The following is a 20,977-nucleotide window of genomic DNA, read 5'->3' on the forward strand; positions in this document are numbered from 1 at the left end:
CACTAACTCCTCAAACAGGCTTAAGTGGAATGGAGAGACTGCCCTGTTCAGTGTCATGTTCCTCAAGTTTGGTCAGACAGGCTGACCCCAAACTGTCTGCTGAATGAGTAAAAAGCAAAGGTATCCAGAGTTCCCCACAGAGTGCTGGCCCCAAAAGGCAAACAAAGAGCCTCTCGGGACCAAAATACTCACGACTCCTTTCAGCACAATGTCCGTCTCTGAGTCCTCAGAGGGGTAAACCACACCGGGACAGTCGATAAGGAATATCCGGCGCATCAAGGTAATATACTGCCAGACCTAAAAAGCAGAGACTTCCCCAGGTCAATCCCTGAAAGCGATTTCACAAACCCCTGATGCTCAAGAAACTAGAGAGGGGGGTAGGGGTCAGAGAGGAGCAGCCTGCTGGGTAATGAAGCTCCAAAGCCCCTCCTCTCTTTGGGCCGCGCATGAGGCACCTCCACGAGGCATAAACTATAGTTTCCAACAGCTAAGGGTCTAAAAATAATGCAGAGGCAGGATCTCCATCTAGTATTGTGCAATAACGTCCAGTAAAGCTTTCTCTGATTTTTAAAAGTACTCCTGGAAGCTTAATACTGCTTGGCCCCTGTTCCTTTCAGCAGAACCACAGTGCTCCCCAAATACCCTGTGTTCCAGGGTAGGACCCCCAACCAACAGAATCTACCCTAAAATTGAATTTTCTTTCTTAACCCAGGCACCAAATATTCTTGGGTTAATTTTGTTTATCAAAGCAAAAGGTTGGAGTGACAATTTAAAACAGACTCAAACAGCACATACCAAACCACGCCAAAGCCAGGCAGTGGCACACGAAGTACTCTTAGTCTTATCAAAAAGGGCAGAAACAGCCCCAGGACGTTGCCAACTATTTATTATATGGAGACTAAACTCCCAATGGCGATCTTCATCCAAGAGAAGCAGACAGACATCTCCATGTCCTGAATTATCACCCTCCATGGAAATAAAGTAAGTCAAAGCAAATAAGACCCCCTTGAGCCAGACATACCTTTGTTTCACCTGCAATGGGGGCCACATTGCAAACCTTCTTGGAGCGCAGCGTGTTTATGACAGAGCTCTTGCCAACATTTGGATAGCCAATGAACCCCACGCTGATCTGTTTCTTGTCAGTGTGCAACTGTTCCAAAAAAAAGAATACATACCACATACACGCAGAGTGAACATCCCATGGGACAAACAGGTTGTGTAACTTTGCTACCATAAAGAATACTGTACAAAACTATTGCTACGACTTGATTTAAAACCCAGACACGCACCACCTGCATAGTCTGAGTGGGCTGCATACACATACTCATTAATAAATCAGAGGTGAGTCAGCTCCTCGGTTACTCATATGAAATTATTCTTGAATGTTTTAAGGTTAAAAGTACGTAGGTTGAGAAACAAAGGAAGAAATAGCTTGTTAGTCATCAGTTTAGAAGAACACCATCCACTGATAAAATGTCTTCAGGGAAGAGAACCTTAGCAGATGCAGCAACCGGCAATCCCATGACCCAGCCCTCTTCTTCTCTGCACTACGTATTTTGCATTTTCACTGCTAAATGTAAACAACAAAAGAAAAGGCAGCTTCAAAAGCCAGATCACTGGGTGAAAGTCTCAAAGAAGCAGAGCTCAGGAAGAGTCTACAAACGGATGGGGACTTCCGACTGGAGACGGTGGATGGCACATCCCTGCCCACCTCACTCCCTCCAAACTCCACTGGAACCACAGTGTGGGAATTCACACACACACACCCACAGAGCCAAACATATAAAACCAGAGCATGCGCTGGAGATGAGACAGAACAAACTAATGTGTGATGTTAACAGAAGACTAGCAGTTAAAAAGTAGTATCTAACTTGGCCCACTACAAAATAGGAAAGCTACATGGCTGCAAAGGTAGAAAAACTTAAAAATGCAGCAAATATACTGCCAATGAATCACGAAAGACCTTGGGAATCAGCAGTACAGACCCCTCTAAGGGTGTGACTGAAATCCAGAACACTGACCAGTGGACCGTCTGTAGAAATAGCCACACCTCTCCATCCCCTCCCTCACCTGGCATGGGTGCCCAACTTCTCTACCCCAGAGCCTTAGGAGAGATAATGACTCTTTTGAAACCCTGCATGTCTGCAAATATCTTTAATTTTCAGACCTGAAAGGGACCCTAGATTTAGAGATAACAGTAACTGAAAGCAAGTGTTCCCTGAGTGATTAGTTGAAAGTCTAAATATTGAATAGTACAACCCCAGCCTCCTACTCCCACTGAGTTCCCAGAACCCTGGCAGCCAGGTCTATATACGCCCAAGCTGGAGACAGGAAGACTCCTTTCTAGGGAAACTCACAGGCCCAGGAGTAAAGACCTACAGATGGGACTTCCCTGGTGGTCCAGTGGTTGGGACACTGTGCTTCCACTGCAGGGTACACGGGCTCGATCCCTGGTTGGGGAACTAAGATCCCACATGCCGTGCAGTGCGGCCAAAACAAAAAACAAACAAAAAACCCACCCTACAGACACTGACATCTAGAGTGTCGCCCAAGAAAATACTGGGTTTCTGCCCAGTCACCTACAGTGAAATCTCTCATTCAACAAGCCCACCCCCTGCATAAAGTCTCTATAGCCCTTTTTTGGTGGCTCACTCTTAAATGAGTGGAGAACCAAGAATAACCAGACATCTGAAGTGTGACTCTAGTAGAAAAGACACAAAAACAGCAACTTGGAGGAAACAGTGTCAATGTAGGAAAATGTAGAGGAAAACTTCCAAGTACCACTATCACTGTTCTCAGAGACAGAGAAGCCAGTGCATCCGTGAAACAACAACAGGCTATAAAAGGGAGCAGGGCAATTCATAAACAAGAGCTTTCAGAAATTACAAATTAAAAGTGAGAGGCAAAATAAATTTTGTGATAGAACAGATAAATGATCAAGTCAAGGAAACTTCCCAGATAATAGGGTAAAATGTCATAAATGTACTGAAACAAAGAAAAGAAAAGAAAATTCAAGAATTGGGAATTCCCTGGCGGTCCACTGGTTAGGACTCTGTGCTTCCACTGCAGGGGGCATGGGTTCGATCCCTGGTAAGGGAACTAAGATCCCACAAGCCGCGAGGCGAGGCCAGAAAAAAAGGAATGGAAATTCAAGAATTAAACCGGAGATAAAACCAAATTCCTGAACAAGAACAGAGATGAATGGGGGGCATGGCGTGGGGTGGTTTCCAAAAAACAGTATAGGACAAATAACAGACTAAAAGTCCTGTCCATGCCTAGCTCACTGAACAATAAAAGACCCACCTTAAAGCACATCATTGGGACATTGTAAAACAGGAACTTTTTTCAAAAAGATCTCAGCCACAAAGGATTAGGAGTCAGAACGGTCTCAGATTTCTCGATGGCAACATCGGAAGCCAGAAAACAATGCAATGTGGTGCCTTCAACATTCTAAGAAGAAACGGTGTGACGGTAGTATGAAGAAATTTACAGAATGCAAGGTCTCAAAAAATGTTCCTTCTAAGCACTCCTTTTCAGAAAGCTTTTGGAAAACAGGTTCCATCAAAAGGAAGGAGTAAACCAAGAAAGAAAAGGGATCCAGTGAACAAGGACAACACAGCGAACAGCCATGGGAATCCCCCATTCAGAGGACGGGGAAAGGAAATCCCAGGAAGACCCAGCAGCAGCCTGGGGAGCAGCCAGTCCACCTGGAAGGGAGGTGCCAGACACTCTGAAAGATCCCACGCTACCAGAGGATTTGGTGATATGTCAGTGACAAATATAACGGAGCTAATTAACACCAGATAAAGCAGAAGGTCCTATTAGAAAGGAATTATAATCATAGCACTGTGGACCAGCAAGGACTGACACTCCAGTCATAATAACCTAAACACTAAATGAGTAACAGTTTAGGCAAATGTCATACAAGGACAGAGGGAGTGGAGAGGGAGGACGGGGGTAAGACACCTAACCCTCATTTTCCATAGCAGGAACTTAACAAATACGTAAAACGGAGGGGGGTGTGAGATGAATAGAAAAATAAAAAATAAAAAATACCAGAAGTAACAGCTATGAGTTGGACGAGTTCCTTCTGGGAAGTGGGGAAGGGTGGGACAGAAGACAGATGTCCTCTGTTAGGAGCCAGGTAAGAGTAAATGAACACACAAATACAAAGTTGCAGGTACAGAACATGAAGCTTCGAGAACATGTGCTGTCAGGGCCTCTCTGAGGAACTAGCATCTGACCAGGGATCTGAGGCTGGAGTTCGGCAGGGTGCCTTCCAGGCAGAGGGAAGAGAAATGCACAGCCCGGGAGCCCAGAGTGGGGATATAGTGTGGGGAGGGGGCCCGTCGTCATCACTGAGCCGAGGGTGGACCATCCGGTGCCAGGGACACGGCAGAAACGGAAGCAACGTTTGTCAGGGATGGGGGTACAGGCTGAGCTAGAGAGTATTTCAGAATCCCTGAGGCTCTGTGAGTGTTCACATCTCCAGAACACACTGTCCTCACTATCGAGAAGATGTGGAAGGTGAGGCTGGTAACTCTCTGACACACCCTGGGAAGAGAAATTCTCATACAAACCCACAGCTGTCCAACTCCAGGGTGGACAGGTCAGGTCGCAATACCTTTCCAAACTGCCGCAGAAGCTGAATAAATGCTCCTTTGCCAAAGGGGTTAGTAAGACTTGCGTGGAAAGCAAGTGTCGGGTAATCTTGGGAGAGGATGGCAACCCATCGTTTCTAAAGGGAGAAAAGAAAAGAAGCTGGTAAACTGTGAGCTGTTTATTTACAACATAGGAAGAACCAGAGCTTGAATAACAGGATGGTACTTCAAATACACAGTTGTCTAAGGAAAATGTTAGCTGTAATTCTTTGAAATATTTTTTTCAAGTATGACAGCTGATGCTTTGTCTTTTTTTTTTTTAATTGATTTATTTTTGGCTGTGTTGGGTCTTCGTTGCTGCACGCAGGCTTTCTCTAGTTGTGGTGAGTGGGGGCTACTCTTCGTTGCGGTGTGCAGGCTTCTCATCATGGTGGCTTCTCTTGTCACAGAGCACGGGCTCTAGGCCCATGGGCTTCAGTATTCGTGGCATGCGGGCTCAGTAGTTGTGGCACACGGGCGTAGCTGCTCCGCGGCACGTGGGATCTTCCCGGACCAGGGCTCGAACCTGTGTCCCCTGCATTGGCAGGCATATTCTTAACCACTGCACCACCAGGGAAGCCTGTCTTTTGTCTTATAAACACAAAACAATATTCCAAAAATGCCTTCACTGCTACTAAATGCAACTAATGTAACATAATGTGAAACAGACCTGGGGCCTCCGCAGCCGCCCCTTCTGAAGGGTGCACACCATTCATCCTATGGGCACTGCAGCTGTCCCACTGCCAACCATCAAGGGTCAAAGGTAACTGCCCAGGACTTCCCTGGTGGTGCAGTGGGTAAGAATCCGCCTGCCAATGCAGGGGACGTGGGTTTGAGCCCTGGTCCGGGAAGATCTCACATGCCTCAGACCAACTAAGCCCGTGTGCCACAATTACTGAGCTTGCGCTCTAGAGCCTGCGAGCCACAACTACTGAAGCCCGCGCGCCTAGAGCCCGTGCTCTGCGAAAGAGAAGCCACCGTGATGAGAAGCCTGCGCACCGCAACGAAGAGTAGCCCCTGCTCGCCACAACTAGAGAAAGCCTGCGCGCAGCAACAAAGACCCAACACAACCAGAAATAAATGAATTAAAAAAAAAAAAGGTAACGGCCCATCATCAATGAAGCCCATTTTAGTTTTGTTTTCGATGAGGACACTTGAACGACTACACCCTCAATAGTGCAACACCTTAACTGCTGCCCCAAATCCTAGAGACCACGACACTGACTTATTCATGGGTAACTCAGAGCCTGCATAGGCCGTGTGGCCTTGGTCACCTGTTTTGCATTAGCAACTGTACTTACCGTTGCCCAGGTTGGAACAAGGTCACATTTGTTAAGAACAAAAATGAGGTGTTTCCAGGGTTTCTCCTTTTTCAAGTAAGTCTCAATGTGAGGGGAACGGGTACCCATTGGATCTCTAGCATCAAGAACTTGAACTACAACATCTGATGAATCTATCACCTGCAAATTAAAAGAGGCAAAAGTGACTTGCTACAGGAGTACAAAGGCAAAATGAAAGAGAGAAGACATTTAAGGGAACCTGGGAAAAATAAAGCAACAATAGAGATAACCTCTCAACTGTCTTATGAGGAGAGCAGGTGGTAGCCAATCTCAAAGCCCAGGGATCAGTACTCAAAAAATTGTTTTCATCCTGTGGGTATCTGAAACTTGTTGAATTCCAAATAGAACTAGCTTGGATGAAACCCGTCTATTTCACAACTGCTATGCATTAGTGAGCAGAACCATTTACTTCTTTTTAAAAAAAGTATTTTATTTATTTATTTATTTGGTTGCACTGGGTCTTAGCTGCGGCTCGAGGGCTCCTTAGTTGTAGCAGGCTCCTTAGTTGTGGCATGCGAACTCTTAGTTGCAGCATGCATGTGGGATCTAGTTCCCTGACCAGGGATCGAACCCAGGCCCCCTGCACTGGGAGTGCAGAGTCCTATCCACTGCACCACCAGGGTAGTCCCTCATTTACTTCTTAGACCTCTAAGTTTCCATGTTACAGATTCTGAGTATTTTACAAAAAACTAAAAAATTTTGTTTGCTTTCATGGTACTAGTTTCCTATCATGTTACTATTTGATGAGGTGACTATGCTTGAAAGTCTTCGTCACAGAGAATATTACTTGAGTGAGGACCTAAAACTCAGCCAGCTGAAGAGAACTAGACCAGGACTCAGGAGACACAAAGCCCCTTGCACTAACTACCTGGGTAAGCTGGGGAAGGCATTCAAGCTTTCTAGACTTGAATTCTCATCTGTAAAATGAGAGGGCTGGACTAAGAAACTCAAAAATTCTCATGCAGCTCTAACCATGTATAATAAATCTCAACAGGAATATCATTTTAGCAGGTAATCCAAAGAAATATTAACAGAGAATATGTGAATCTATGCAATGTGGTTGTTACTATTATATGAGTAATTAAAAAATGCAGTTATCTAGAACAATGGTAGTACGTGCACGGACATATCCATCCTGGAGGTGGAATTTGTATTGACAGAGCTTCAACAGATCCAAGTCAGTTTTCTCATATAAGATCATGAAAGCCAAAGGAACCACTCAGGGAGAGAATTTAAAGTCTTACCTTGTAGAGTTCACCCCATATTCTTTTAGACTGTCCCTTTTTATATATCTCTTCTTGGGCTTCATTTCTAAATAAGAAAAGACCCAAAGTGAGCAAATGAAGCACTATAAAGATTAAAAGGATGTTTTAGGGAAAAAACCATGTGCCAATGGAAAGCGGTATCAAAACTAGTACCAACATCACTAATTATTAGAGAAATGCAAATCAAAACTACAATGAGGTATCACTTCACTCTGGTCAGAATGGCTATCATCAAAAAATCTATAAACAATAAATGCTGGAGAGGGTGTGGGGAAAAGAGAAGCCTCCTACACTGTTGGTGGGAATGTAGATTGGTACAGCCACTAAGGAGAACAGTATGGAGGTCCCTTAAAAAACTAAAAATAGGGGCTTCCCTGGTGGCGCTAGTGGCTGAGAGTCCGCCTGCCGATGCAGGGAAAACGGGTTCGTGCCCCGGTCTGGGAGGATCCCACATGCCGCAGAGCGGCTGGGCCCGTGAGCCATGGCCGCTGGGCCTGTGCGTCCGGAGCCTGTGCTCCGCAACGGGAGAGGCCACAACAGTGAGAGGCCCACATACCGCAAAAAAAAAAAAAAAAAAAAAAAAACTAAAAATAGAATTACCATATGACCCAGCAATCCCACTCCTAGGCATATATCCAGAGAAAACCATAATTCGAAAGGATGCGTGCACCCCGATGTTCACTGCAGCACTGTTTACAATAGCCAGGATGTGGAAGCAACCTAAACGTTCATTGACAGAGGAATGGATAAAGAAGATGTGGTACACATATAGAATGGAATATTACTCAACCATAAAAAGGAATGAAATAGTACCATCTGCAGAGATGTAGATGGACCTAGAGATTGTCATACAGAAGTAAGTCAGAAAGAGAAAGACAAATATCGTATAATATCATTTATATGTGGAATCTAGAAAAATGGTACAGATGAACTTATTTGCAAAGCAGAAATAGAGTCACAGATGTAGAAAACAAACTTACGGTTACCAAGGGGGGAAGGGGGGTAGGATGAATTGGGAGATTGCGATTGACACGTATACACTACTATGTATAAAACAGATAACTAATGAGAACCTACTGTACAGCACAGGGAACTCTACTCAGTGCTCTGTGGTGACCTAAATGGGATGGAAATCTAAAAGAGTAGATATATGTATATGTATAACTGATTCACTTTGTTGTACAGCAGAAACTAATACAACATTGTAAAGCAACTATACTTCAATAAAAATTAAAACAAAAAAAAACAACTAGTTGTAGATGGACCAAAAATTGACTTAATTTAAAAAATGACTATATCCAAATGCCCATCGACAGATGAATGAATAAAAATAAATGTCATGTATACATAATGGAATACTGTTCAGCAATACAAACAAATAAAGTACTGATACACGATACAACATGGATGACCTTGAAGACATTATGCTAATGAAATAAGCCAGATACAAAAGGACAAATACCATACAAGTGCACTTACGTGAAGTACTATTCAAGAGAGAAGTCAAACTCATAAGAGACAGAGAACAGAACGGTGGTTGCCAGGGGCTGAGAGGGGGGAATGGGGAATTAGTGCTGGATGGGTGCAGAGTTTCAGTTTGGGATGATGTGAAAAAATTCTAGAGGTGGATAGTGGTAATGGTTGCATAGCCATGTGAAGGTACTTAATGCCACTAAATTGGATGCTTAAAAATGATTAAAATGGGGCTTCCCTGGTGGCGCAGTGGTTAACAATTCACCTGCCAATGCAGGGGACATGGGTTCGAGTCCTGGTCTGGGAAGATCCCACATGCCACAGAGCAACTAAGCCCGTGAGCCACAATGACTGAGCCTGCAAGCCACAACTACTGAGCCCGTGTGCCACAACTACTGAAGCCCACACACCTAGACCCCATGCTCTGCAACAAGAGAAGCCACTGCAATGAGAAGCCCACGCACTGCAATGAAGAGTAGCTCCCGCTTGCCGCAACTACAGAAAGCCTGCGCGCAGCAATGAAGACCCAACACAGCCAAAAATAAATAAATAAAAATTTTAAAAGATTAAAATGGTAAATTTTGTTATGTATATTTTACCACAATAAATTTAATTTAAAAAAAAAGCAACTATAATTAGGCAGTCTGTCACAGAGAATTATGAAAAGGAATCTGAACCATAATCCACACTCCACAGCTCCCACGTAGAGTGAAACTTTCTTGATAAGATTGAGAATCTGCTTATTTACTAGCCTCAGAGACATCTACCCAATGTCCCTGGAACAAGAATAGTTTTGTTTCTCCCCCGCTGCCGACTGTACCCTTTGGAGGTGGAAAAAATTCAAATCAGCAGAAGCATACAAGTCCAAATAGTTCTAAGAATAAATGAACTCGCTGCCTCTTTTTGCTTGGCCTCGAGCAGCTTGACTTTACCTCTAGGAAGCCCAGGGCTAGTGATGGACTGAGGACAGCACCAAGGCAGTGGCACTGCAGGCAGGGGACAGCACCTCTCCACTAGGGCACCTCAGGAACATGTGAGGGAGAACCAGGAGGACTAAACTGGTAAACCCTTTCTGGAGGGTAATAAGGCAGCCGCCTATCAAAAAACTGCATATTCTTCGATGTCATTTCACCTAAGAATTTATCCTTGGGGAACAATTAAGAATGAGAAAGAATTAGTTACACTGATGTTTTACCCTAGAGTTGTTTACCATAGGGGAAAACTTTGAACAGCATAAATGCTAACCATGGGATTGGCCACAACAAAAACCTACTCTGACATGAAACATATCGCTGTTGACTAAGAACTGACATGGAAATATATTCTTAATAATTTAGAAAAATATATTAAAATAAAAGCAAGTTAAAATACAGTCTTAAAGTATTATATTTATAAATAAAAACATCCAGAATAATGTATATCTATACATATATATCCTTAACTGATCCTTGACCTTCTTTTGGGTATGAACCCCTATGAAAGTATGATGAAAGTTATGGATCCTTCTTCTCCTCCCCTTCTCTAAAAACAACAAAACTCCACTTCTTTTATGCATGTACATAAATTTTCCATATTATCTTCAGAGGATCACAGAAACCTCAAAGGCCATCAATGAACTCCCCCCACCCCCAGCGGTCCAGAGGAAACCCTGATATTCACCAAAATATCAACAATGCTTAACATAAGTAGTGGAATTATGAGTGCTTATTTTCTTTTTGTTGTATTTCCAATTTAGCTATATTTTAAAAATTTGTCTATGATAGAATATACTGTTATTATTATGAAGAAAGTGTTATTTACTTTTATTTGAGGGGGAATTAAGAGACCAATAGTAAACAAGGCGCCTTAAATTATCTTCAGTCTGGCCCCAACCAGTTTCACTAATTTTTCTAGTCTAAGGGAAGATCTCCATCTATGCGATAAATCACCGAGCTTCTTGCAGGTAAATAACTGTAAAGAAGATGTCCATTACAGAAGAGCAATTGAGGAGATCTGCATGAACTTTATAACTGTACCTCACACCAGTGTCTTCAGCTACCAAGTCACGATCCTTCCCCTGGTCATAGCTCTCAGTGGACATTTCTGCATTTTCTATAAGTGACTGCATATCACTTGCAAATAAATTTGGTCGCTTCCTCTGTGCTTTAGGGCCAAATGTAGTTTCAAAGCTTTCAGTATCAAGGATGTGCACCTTTGAGTTCTAAAGAAAAAGGAGAATTATAGGTAACAATAAGCAAAGCACTGAGAAAAAGCAAAAAGTTCAAAACCTATCTGGGAAAGGCTTTCTGCTTTCATTTTTGCAAAGCTCAACCCATACCAAAATCTACAACATGGATGCAGCCTGACTTCAAATCAGAAATCCTTATTTAAATAGCAAACGCACTTGTTCTCCTCTTCTGAAAGCTTCTGTAAGCTTTCCTGGAGAAATACAAAATACAAATAATCAAAGCAAATATGAATAGCTGTGTGTAAGACTTGCCAAAAACTCTGCTTTATTTCATTTATCATAAACTTTAGTCAAATGTAATTACGGCTACAATGCTGAAAATTAACTTCTTTTTTCTGACTTTTTTTTTTTTTTTTTTTTTAGCTTTCAAACAAGTGTATAAAATTTGCCAAATCCACAGATTTTTGTCAAGGACGATCATGCTCAAATTTTTTTTTTTTTTTTTAACCCAACTGTAGGGCTTCCCTTGTGGCGCAGTGGTTAAGAATCCGCCTGCTGATGCAGGGGACGCGGGTTCAAGCCCTGGTCTGGGAAGATCCCACAGGCTGCGGAGCAACTAAGCCCGTGCGCCACAACTACTGAACCTGCGAGCCACAACTACTGAGCCTGCGCTCTAGAGCCCTCGAGCCACAACTAATGGCTCACCTAGAGCCTGTGCTCCACAACAAGAGAAGCCACCGCAATGAGAAGCCCACGCACCACAACGAAGAGTAGCCCCCACTCGCCTCAACCAGACAAAAGTCCGTGCACAGCAACGAAGACCCAATGCAACCAAAAAAATAATAACAATAAAATAAATAAATTTATAAAAATAAAAAAAACACAACTGTAAATGCCAACTTTTTCTTGGAAGTTAATTTCTTTCATGGCTAAAAGGAATTGCTTTTTTTGTAAGATGCATTTTAGTTTCAGATAACATTTTTCCTAATTTAGGTAACGTTTTTATTAACTGCACATGCAAAGTCTTCAGATGAAAAACATCTAGCAAAAGTCCAAAATAATAGTTTAGATGTGATAAAAGGAACCTGATCCTAACTAGAACTTGATGTGCCTGTAAAGGAGTTACGGGCAGAGGAATTTTTGAAGCAGGATGAAAGTCAAACTCTGAGTTAGGATCTATCACATAACAGTATGTTGACAGCCGGCAGAAAATATCTTCAAAAAAAAACAAACACCCTCTGCCCCCCAGTACAGGTTCCTCTGTAAGCACCAGCTACGAAACGCGGAAGACAGAACAACCCAGTGGCTTCTGAACTTAACAGACACCTCTCCAACTCCTAAAGATCCTTAAGCTATTATCAGTCTCTAACTCATCTCTTAGTTTAGTTTTACTCACTATGCTCCAACAAGGGAACATCCCCGAACAGAATAGTCATGTTTTACATGAGAACTAGGTTCTAAAATCACTGGGAAAATTATGATCAAAATTATCCTTGAAAATCTCTCAGCCTATAACGTACATACCTGGATCTGTGTCTATAAACCTGTACCTTAGTAAGTACAAGGCAGTAATATGTCTATACACTAAAATACAGAGACAATGTAAGTTACAGTACTTCCACTGTAGTACTGCTACAGAAACACAGTAATTGTAATGCACATACAGGTAAATGTGCAAAAGTTAAAAGCATATCTGATTTGACTCCACCGTGCAGCAAATCTCAGAATCAGATTTCATAACAAGTAGTAGCTATTGCTCTAAAAATAAAACAGGTAAGGTTTTTCAAGGCCAGAGCAGAAAACTCATCAGTTACTCTGAGTACCTGCCTGCACCAAAATACAAACTGCTGCAGCTGTGGGCCCTTCATTCTATGCATCAGACATTTAAGCACTGAATTTTAGAAGCACTGAACAACTGCCATAGGGAACAAAGCAATAAATCCATAATAGAACTTCTCTGTTCTTCTCATAAACAGGATTCAATAGTTGGTTAAAAGATGGCTTTAGGGAGGACAGAGAGAACAAAGGAAATGAGCAACTTGTCTGTGGTTCATGAATTACACTCAAGTGTTTCCCTGAAAGAAAACAGTCACTCCACTAATAGGTGCCATTCTTCTAGTCTGTCATAAAACAAAGCATAATTGACAAAACCTGAGGCAATAGCCAGGCCTTGGGTTTTACTTTGTTCTGCAAGTAAACACTTTTCTTTGAACTGTTTATAATCCATGTATGCATGTCAGTGTTTTCTTCCCCTTCTCATGCTGGAACTGAAGCTCTGTGCTGTACTTATATACATTTGTGGGAATTACTATTCAAAGCAAGTGAAAATGTGCAGGCAGGCATTAGGCCATTTCTTTGGTTCCGTGTGAAACTAATTCCAATCCAGCCAGATTCAGTCTTTACTGCACTTCTAACTTCAATGATTAACAACCAATCTGACTAGCACCCTTTCCTTCAGCTGAAAAGACTCTCTAAGGAACTCTCAGAAGCTGAAAGTGCTCAACACCAAAGGTCTCCCTCCTACCAACCCAATCCTACTTCTGTGTTTCCCCAAAGTCTGATGGAACTACCACTTAAACAAGTTTGCTTACCAAAAACATTTTAAAACAGTATTGATAACAGCCATGATCTATTTAGGTCTAAGTAAGTGGTGGCCTAAGTGCTCACCATGTGCCAAGAGCCTTACTGGATGTTTCATCTGCATCCAGTCACCCGAGGAGGGGGTCACCTTGACTTACCAGTCAGGGAAGCGAAAGCTCACAGAGAACCCTAACTAAGACTGCAGCAAGAGACAGACAGAGCAAAGATTAAAATTCAGGCCTGACTCCCAAGCCTGTGCTCTGGTCCACTACTACGCCACTGAGCTTCTCTGACAGAATTCGGTTCATGCTAAAGGTGAGACCCCTAACAAAGGTGAAAGGAGAAGTCTCAGAAAGCTTATCGATACTGCTTCAGGTACTATTCTCTATGGAAAAACAAGAGCAAAGTATGGTAGGGAGGGATCTGCGTGGTTTGCCGGGGATATCCTCCATCTTACATGAGGCCGGATTCCATCATGGAGAAGAGACATGGGTAACTTGCTTTGCTTCATGACAACTTTGTATGGATCCTTTAAGACTGTGTCCATCTCCTCTTGAAATTTTTGTAGCGATGACTGCTTAATCACACGTGTATTTCCTGTTTCACAAAAGAATGTTGCTGTTTAATAAATAGCTCCTTACATCTTCCGTCTCCATCTTCCCAGGGACACAGTGAAAGGTAAGATTTTATTTTTTTTTATTTTTATTTTTTAACATCTTTATTGGAGTATAATTGCTTTACAATGGTGTGTTAGTTTCTGCTTCATAACAAAGTGAATCAGTTATACATATACATATGTTCCCATATCCCCTCCCTCTTGCGTCTCCCTCCCTCCCACCCTCCCTATCCCACCCCTCTAAGTGGTCACAAAGCACCGAGCTGATCTCCCTGTGCTATAAAGGTAAGATTTTAAATTGCCCTCACTCACCCAAACACCTGACACATCCATCCCACGTAGCCATTTTCAAACTTAAAAGAAGGAAAATAACAGAAACCAAAAAACAAAAAAACTGCCTCTCCTGCACTCATACACTAAGAACTAATCCACCAACCCAGACACACAAAGGGTTTCAATAGTTTTCCAAGTCCAATTTCCTGACTGGATGAAACTGAAAAATAAACATCACTGAATGGAACTGAGATTTGACAAATGTCCTACTTCCTGCTAGATCTGGCAAAGAAATTTGGAGCCAATCACAGCTGATCAGTTAGCATACTCAAGAGAATCCCGAAGCACAGCACCTAAGAGTCATAGCGCTGGTTTTTAGGGTTATAAGGGTTTGACGGCACTATTAAATTAATCAACAGGGCTTCCCTGGTGGCACAGTGGTTAAGAATCCACCTGCCAATGAAGGGGACACGGGTTCGATCCCTGGTCTGGGAGGGTCCCACATGCCACAGAGTAACTAGGCCTGTGCACCACAACTACTGACACTGCGCTCTAGAGCCTTGCACCACAACTACGGAGCCCGCACGCCACAACTACTGGAGCCCACGCACCTAGAGCCCGTGATCCTCAACAAGAGAAGCCACTGCAATGAGAGGCCTGCGCACCGCAACAAAGAGTGGCCCCTGCTCACCATAACTAAAGCCCACGTGCAGCAATGGGGACCCAATGCAGCCAAAAATAAAGTAAATAAATAAATACATTTATTTTTTTTAAAAATCAACAAAGCCCTGCAAGGGAACAAAATGAAACTATAGAACGCTGCTTGGAGAACACCTTGGAAGTGAGAGATCATATTCACTAAACAGCGCATTGCAGCACAAATGCCAAACTCAAGGTGAAGACGACCACGCTGGCGGGGATGGTGACAATGACAGCGGTTAAAGCTTCTATTGTACTACTTGCTGGACACTATTCTCGGCACTTTACGTAAGAGTATTTATTCATTTAATTACCACAACAGTCCTATGAAATAGGTGCTGTTTTTATCTGCATTTTACAGATGGAGAAATTGATGAGCAAACTTAAGAACCTGACCATGGTCCCAGATATGGCAGAACTAGGCCTCAAACCCAGGAGGTCTGGATCTAGTGTCACCAGACCTTGCCACCATGCTAAAGGCCTCCTGAAGGAGTTCTCTCGGACACTTTTCTGTGCTGCAGTTTCCTAGGGGGTACCAATCCCACCAAGAGACGTTCGAGATGTGCAAAGGTAGGTGCCATCTGTCCCCCAGAAGAGAGGTCAAACAGCAGGCAAAGAATGCGGTCTGACCATCTGATGTGCCCACACGGCTGGCAGTGGCTGAGGGAAAGGCTGAAAGCCCCAACAGAGATGAAGGTGGAGTTTCCAAAGAAAGAAATCCTGCTTCCCCAAGGCCTCTGGAGATACACTATTCATTCCTGGGAAGGACCAACAAGAGGCCCTTTCATTGTCACTCAGTCCAGATACAACCCCACTAAGAAAAAGTGTTTCAGAGGAACTTCAGGCTAAAGGCACAAACACGCCTGCAAGGCACCTCTCAAAGTCACCTCTCCAGGTGACTGGAAATTAGGAGAGGAGCGTTCTAATGAATGCTAGTCATTAAGGATGATCTCATCTGTCTAAGAGGTTCACTCAGGGTGAACAATGAGGGGCTCTTTTCAAAAAGAAGTCATTTATGGAAGCCACCGCCACGACTTTTCTCTGCACTTTTCCCACGGTGGGGACTTCTTATCTCATCCCTTTCTCATACTGTCCTTGGCAGTTCCCCTCACCCCAGATACCTGCCTCTTATTTTTATTTATGTATTTATTTATTTTTGGCTGCGTTGGGTCTTTGTTGCTGTGCGCGGGCTTTCTCTAGTTGCGGTGAGCGGGTGCGACTCTTCCCTAGAGTGTGCCAGCTTCTCATTGTGGTGGCTTCTCCTGTTGCGGAGCACAGGCTCTAAGGCGCGTGGGCTTCAGTAGTTGTGGCATGAGGGCTTCAGTAGTTGTGGCGCACGAGCTTAGTTGCTCCGTGGCATGTGGGATCTTCCCGGACCAGGAATCGAACCTGTGTCCCCTATACTGGCAGGCAGATTCTTAGCCACTGAGCCACCAGGGAAGCCCCCAGATACCTGCCTTTTAGATACCTGAACATTCTACCCTTTTCCATACAGCGCACATTTTCTAGGGTAAAAGTAGCAGAGGACCACACTCACCAAACCACTTAATGTTCGGCTCCACTCTCGCCACTGTGCCAGAAGCCACCGTTGACTGATACTGCAGAGGCTTAATCACTTTACCACGGCTGTTCCTGAATTGAGGAAATAACAGATTTGGGTTGACAACAGAAGAAAGGCTACAGCAAAGCTGGGTTTACAGAATACGTTTTCCATCAAAAGGACCTCTTTTTTTTTTTCTCCTTCCAGTTTTAAGTGATCATGAAATACAAATTTTGGTAAACAAAAAGTACTTCTACATTCAAAACAGATTGCCTCAAAGCCACTTAACCTCTTGCAACAGAGCAAGTAATGATTTTTGCTAGACGAATAACGACTAATGACCATGTTTAAAAATCTGCTTACTGTTTGTTTGCTTTAAAAAAGAAAACTGCATACTTGAGTCTTTTTTGGATAATTATTTGAAGGCTGGTTTAAATGAATTTTAAGTAGAGGGTGATTTATGCTGGAACTCAAAATTCTAAAACAAACTGCAGAGTAGGTGACTAAGGCAGATTAAGTTCATTGACATTTGTGTTTTAGACACATCTTTTAGAACGGATGAAGAATCCAATTACCAAACAAATTGAATAAGACCAAACAAATTGAATAAGACAAAATAAGACCAGGTCGCAAAATGCCACACTCAGCAAGCCCCTGTGGTAGAGGCTGCCTCAGCAGATCTGAGTTATGATGAGTTTCCAAGTGCCACAATGTTGTGATCTAAAGTATGTCATTAAAAAAACAAGTTTTCTGGCTGCTTTCATGACACCATCCTACACGCTTTGTTAAAGAAAAGCAGATTTCTATCTGACAGCTACGTACCTTGAGATTTAACATGCCATTTGTGTAGGCCGAGGCTGTGAGGAACAAGGCTGTTGTACAGTCCAGTGACACAATCACTATTTCACCTCCTACTATGCATGTCTTTAACCCAAAATTCAGTTTATCATATAAAACGGTATTTGAAAATACACTACTCCTATCTGGGGAAAGTGGGGGTGGGAATATCAAAGGCTTAACAGGTGTCAGCTATAAGTCAAGGGCAGGAAGGGAAGGGGAGAGGACACCAGCGCCCACGCTCACCTGCGCTCCTTCTGCCTGTACATGTTCAGGCGTCGGATTGTGGCCCGGTCCCTCATGTTTTGGCCTCCTGCTCCCTGAACTCGATCTAGGAAACACAGAAGTGGACTGAACACTATCGGATAGCCAACAAGTCTAAGTATAGCCATTGCTTCAAACACACCAACTAGTTCACTCAAAGCAGGCAAGCTGCCACCTCACTGCAAAATCTCCACTTTCTCCATGTGTTGCTCCAACAAAATCATTCCTGGAAGCTACATGGTATGACAAAGTTGACCTAATCTGGAACCCTCCGTAGGACTGTGTTTGAAAATGACAGTAGGTAATATTTCTGAGCACCTGATTATGGCACTGTGCTATCCACATTATAGGCATCGTCTCATGTAATCCATACAACAATCCTACCAAGAGGGATGCATTATCCCCATTCTGCAGGTTAAGACACTGAGGCTCCGTAGGTAAGCATCTTGTACAAAGATTTTTTGTACAAGAGCCAGAATTTGAACAAAAGCATCAGATCACCATCTGTGCTCTTAACCACTAAGACACCTACCTCTGGGTCTCAGTTTAACAAATACTGAGTGCCTGCTACAGGCAAAGCATCACGAAGACTACGATTCTGACACGTAAGTGTTCCTAATGTACCAGTTTCTTAATTTCCTAATGTTTGACCTTAGTTTTATCATCAGCAAAATAGGTAGTAATTCTTGCCTTACATCTCAGAGAGAAAGAGAAGGACAAATTAGCATAGTAATACCGGCTTAGCTTCTCATTTGGGGATGCCTTTAAGTCATCTGTCTTGAAGTCATGCAATAGAAAACAGGCAGAAATCACAGGACTGGTGGCTCTACTGCTCACTACGTGTGGCAGCTGTGACAAGCCACTTCCCCTATTTTGGCTCAGTCTCTTCACCTGTAACATCATGATCTCTAAGGGCCTCTTCAGGTTTAACGCTGTCAGATCCCAGTCTACACAAACTGAATAATTTATCAGCGGTCCAGGTAAAACATTCAACATGAATTAAAATAAAAAACTTTAGGCCATATTTTAATATGTTTTATTAACTAAACCCAAATGGAAGGGACTCCCCCAAAGGCTATCTTGTTCATTCTGTGGTGGAACCTCAACAAAACTCATACACATCTTCAAAAACATCTTTACTGAAACAATCATACTTATCTGTAGCATTTTCCATGCACTTTACCGGATGGGATGATTCCAAGATTTGAAATCCAAATCATCATGGGATGATTCCAAATCTACTAGCCCTTTCTCATTTAAACGGTCAAAGCTAAGGTGGTAGGCAAGTGTGGCCAAGTGTAAAGAGTCAGCTGGGTCAGCCTACATCACTTTTAGTCTGACTTTATCTAATTTATAGTACTTCTAGTAATTCCTTGAGCTGGAGAGCTGGACTCATACAAGACTGAACTAGATTGGGGGAGGGGCTTCAACACCTGACACACACAGGGACCCAAGAAGAGGTCAAATTTAAGTGTCCCTTCCAACTCAGAGCTTCCCAGTCTCTGCACCTCACAGCTGGAGATGCCCCAAGGCTGCCAGGCCTGAGTGTTCACTTTCCCGGCTTTAGAGCTGGTGCCTGGCATCTAGCCTTGACAGGCGTGCAAGACTGAGCCCTCCTCAGGGCCTATAGACAAGTAATCATCTTCTCCCTTCTCATCCCCAAAGACCACTCTGCTTGAGGTCACTCCAAGCAAGGCCACCCGGTGTCCCTCCCTCCAAGCTTCCTCCATCCAAGCCCCACCCTCCGCGAGCCCCGCCGCCCGTACCAGGATTTGTGCTGGCTTTAGAGGGGTTGATGGTGCTCCGTCCTTTGTACTTGGGCTTCACCATCTTGCCGACGGGACGGGGACCGGAGCGTTGGGTCCGGCCTACGTGGGGTAAGAGATCTCGTAACTTCCCAAGCCGGGCTGAAACAACCCGTCCGAACCACGCCGGGCCGCGTGCGCGGGACTACGTCACTTCCGCTCGCATCCTTTCCTTCCCCTGAGCGACTTCCTGCGAACGCGAGGCGCGCGCCGCCGCACTCCAGGCTCCGCCCCCGCCCTGGCCTCTTAGGCGTCTCCCTGCGTCGAGCCCCGCCCCTCTCTCTCCCTAGCAACCACCAAGCTGCCCTCCGTAGCAACCGCCCAGTTACCCTGGACGCCCGGCCTAGAACTCCTAGTTGGGTCCACCCTTAAATGTAGATGCCTCTTCCCAGGCCAATGACAGAAGGTTAAGTTTAATTATCTTCTGAATTTGTCTTCTAAGCCCTTCCAAAAGTGGGCGACTACACATAAGCCAAATACCAATGAGATCTTGTCACCCTTCTGAAAACTCCCACAGCGTATCATCACTCTCAGCGTTAAAGGAAAGAGAGAGAGAGAGAGAGAGAGAGAGAGAGAGAGAGAGAGGCAGAGAGGGAGAGAAACTGAAACTCCTTGCTATCCCTACAGATTTTTGCATGATCTGGTCCCTGCCTATTTATTTGACCTCATTTGTACCTTCCACTCTCTGGTTATTCTGACATTTACACTGGATATTCCTTCTGCCTGAATCATCATTTCCCTAAACCTTGCATAGCTAGTTCCTTCTGGTCATTCAGTTCTCAGCTCAAATGTCACCTACAAGTAGGGCTGCAAAATTTAGCAGATAAAAAACACAGGATGCCCATGGGACTTCCCTGGCAGTCCAGCGGTTAAGAATCTGTGCTTCCACTGCAGGGGCCCGGAGTTCGATTCCTGGTCGGGGAACTAAGATCCCACATCCTGCGCTGTGTGGCCAGACAAACAAACAAACCAGAATGCCCAGTTAAATTTGAATTTCAGATAAACAATGGAATAAGTTTTAGTATAAATATTATATGTCCCATGTAATATTGGGGACATATTTATACTAAAAAAAATTCACTGTTTATGTGAAATTCAAATTTGATTGGGCATCCTGTATTTTACCCAGCAACCCTTCCTCCTGGGGGAAGTCTTTCCTGTCTAATCTGTCTAAATCACAATCTCCCATTCTTTTGCAGTTACTCTGTTATAGTATTCTGTTTTATTTACTTCATGGCATTTATTACTAGCTGAAATTATGTTATTTACAAGTTTATCAGCTGCTTCCCCCAAAACTAGAATGTAAGCTTCTTGAGAGCAGGGACCTTGAAAGTTTGTTCACCACTGTGTCTTCAAGACTTCAAAAAGCACTTAGTAAGGACTAAGTCCTTACTACTAAACATAGTAAGGACTAAATAAATATTCACTGAATGAAGTAATGAATAGATGGTGTCTTACTTGGTGCTGCTGTAGAAAAT

General features: G+C 43.5%; 1 protein-coding gene across 1 annotated transcript in view; it reads right to left on the minus strand.

Annotated features, from left to right (window-relative positions):
- GNL2 (G protein nucleolar 2) overlaps positions 1 to 19,663 on the minus strand; it is a 26,837-nt gene extending 7,174 nt beyond the window's left edge. Inside the window, exons 1-10 of the mRNA XM_060089514.1 lie at positions 19,461 to 19,663; positions 17,677 to 17,761; positions 16,591 to 16,685; positions 13,923 to 14,062; positions 10,734 to 10,918; positions 7,225 to 7,291; positions 5,942 to 6,100; positions 4,625 to 4,738; positions 1,022 to 1,150; positions 193 to 297 (exon numbers count right to left, since the gene is read on the minus strand). Coding sequence (XP_059945497.1) covers positions 193 to 297; positions 1,022 to 1,150; positions 4,625 to 4,738; positions 5,942 to 6,100; positions 7,225 to 7,291; positions 10,734 to 10,918; positions 13,923 to 14,062; positions 16,591 to 16,685; positions 17,677 to 17,761; positions 19,461 to 19,524 — 1,143 coding nt within the window. The 5' untranslated portion in view covers positions 19,525 to 19,663. The remainder of the gene's footprint in view (positions 1 to 192; positions 298 to 1,021; positions 1,151 to 4,624; positions 4,739 to 5,941; positions 6,101 to 7,224; positions 7,292 to 10,733; positions 10,919 to 13,922; positions 14,063 to 16,590; positions 16,686 to 17,676; positions 17,762 to 19,460) is intronic.
- Between the last annotated feature and the right edge of the window lie 1,314 nt (positions 19,664 to 20,977).

This window comes from Mesoplodon densirostris, chromosome 2 (genome assembly GCF_025265405.1).
Source record: "Mesoplodon densirostris isolate mMesDen1 chromosome 2, mMesDen1 primary haplotype, whole genome shotgun sequence".
Taxonomy (NCBI): domain Eukaryota; kingdom Metazoa; phylum Chordata; class Mammalia; order Artiodactyla; family Ziphiidae; genus Mesoplodon; species Mesoplodon densirostris.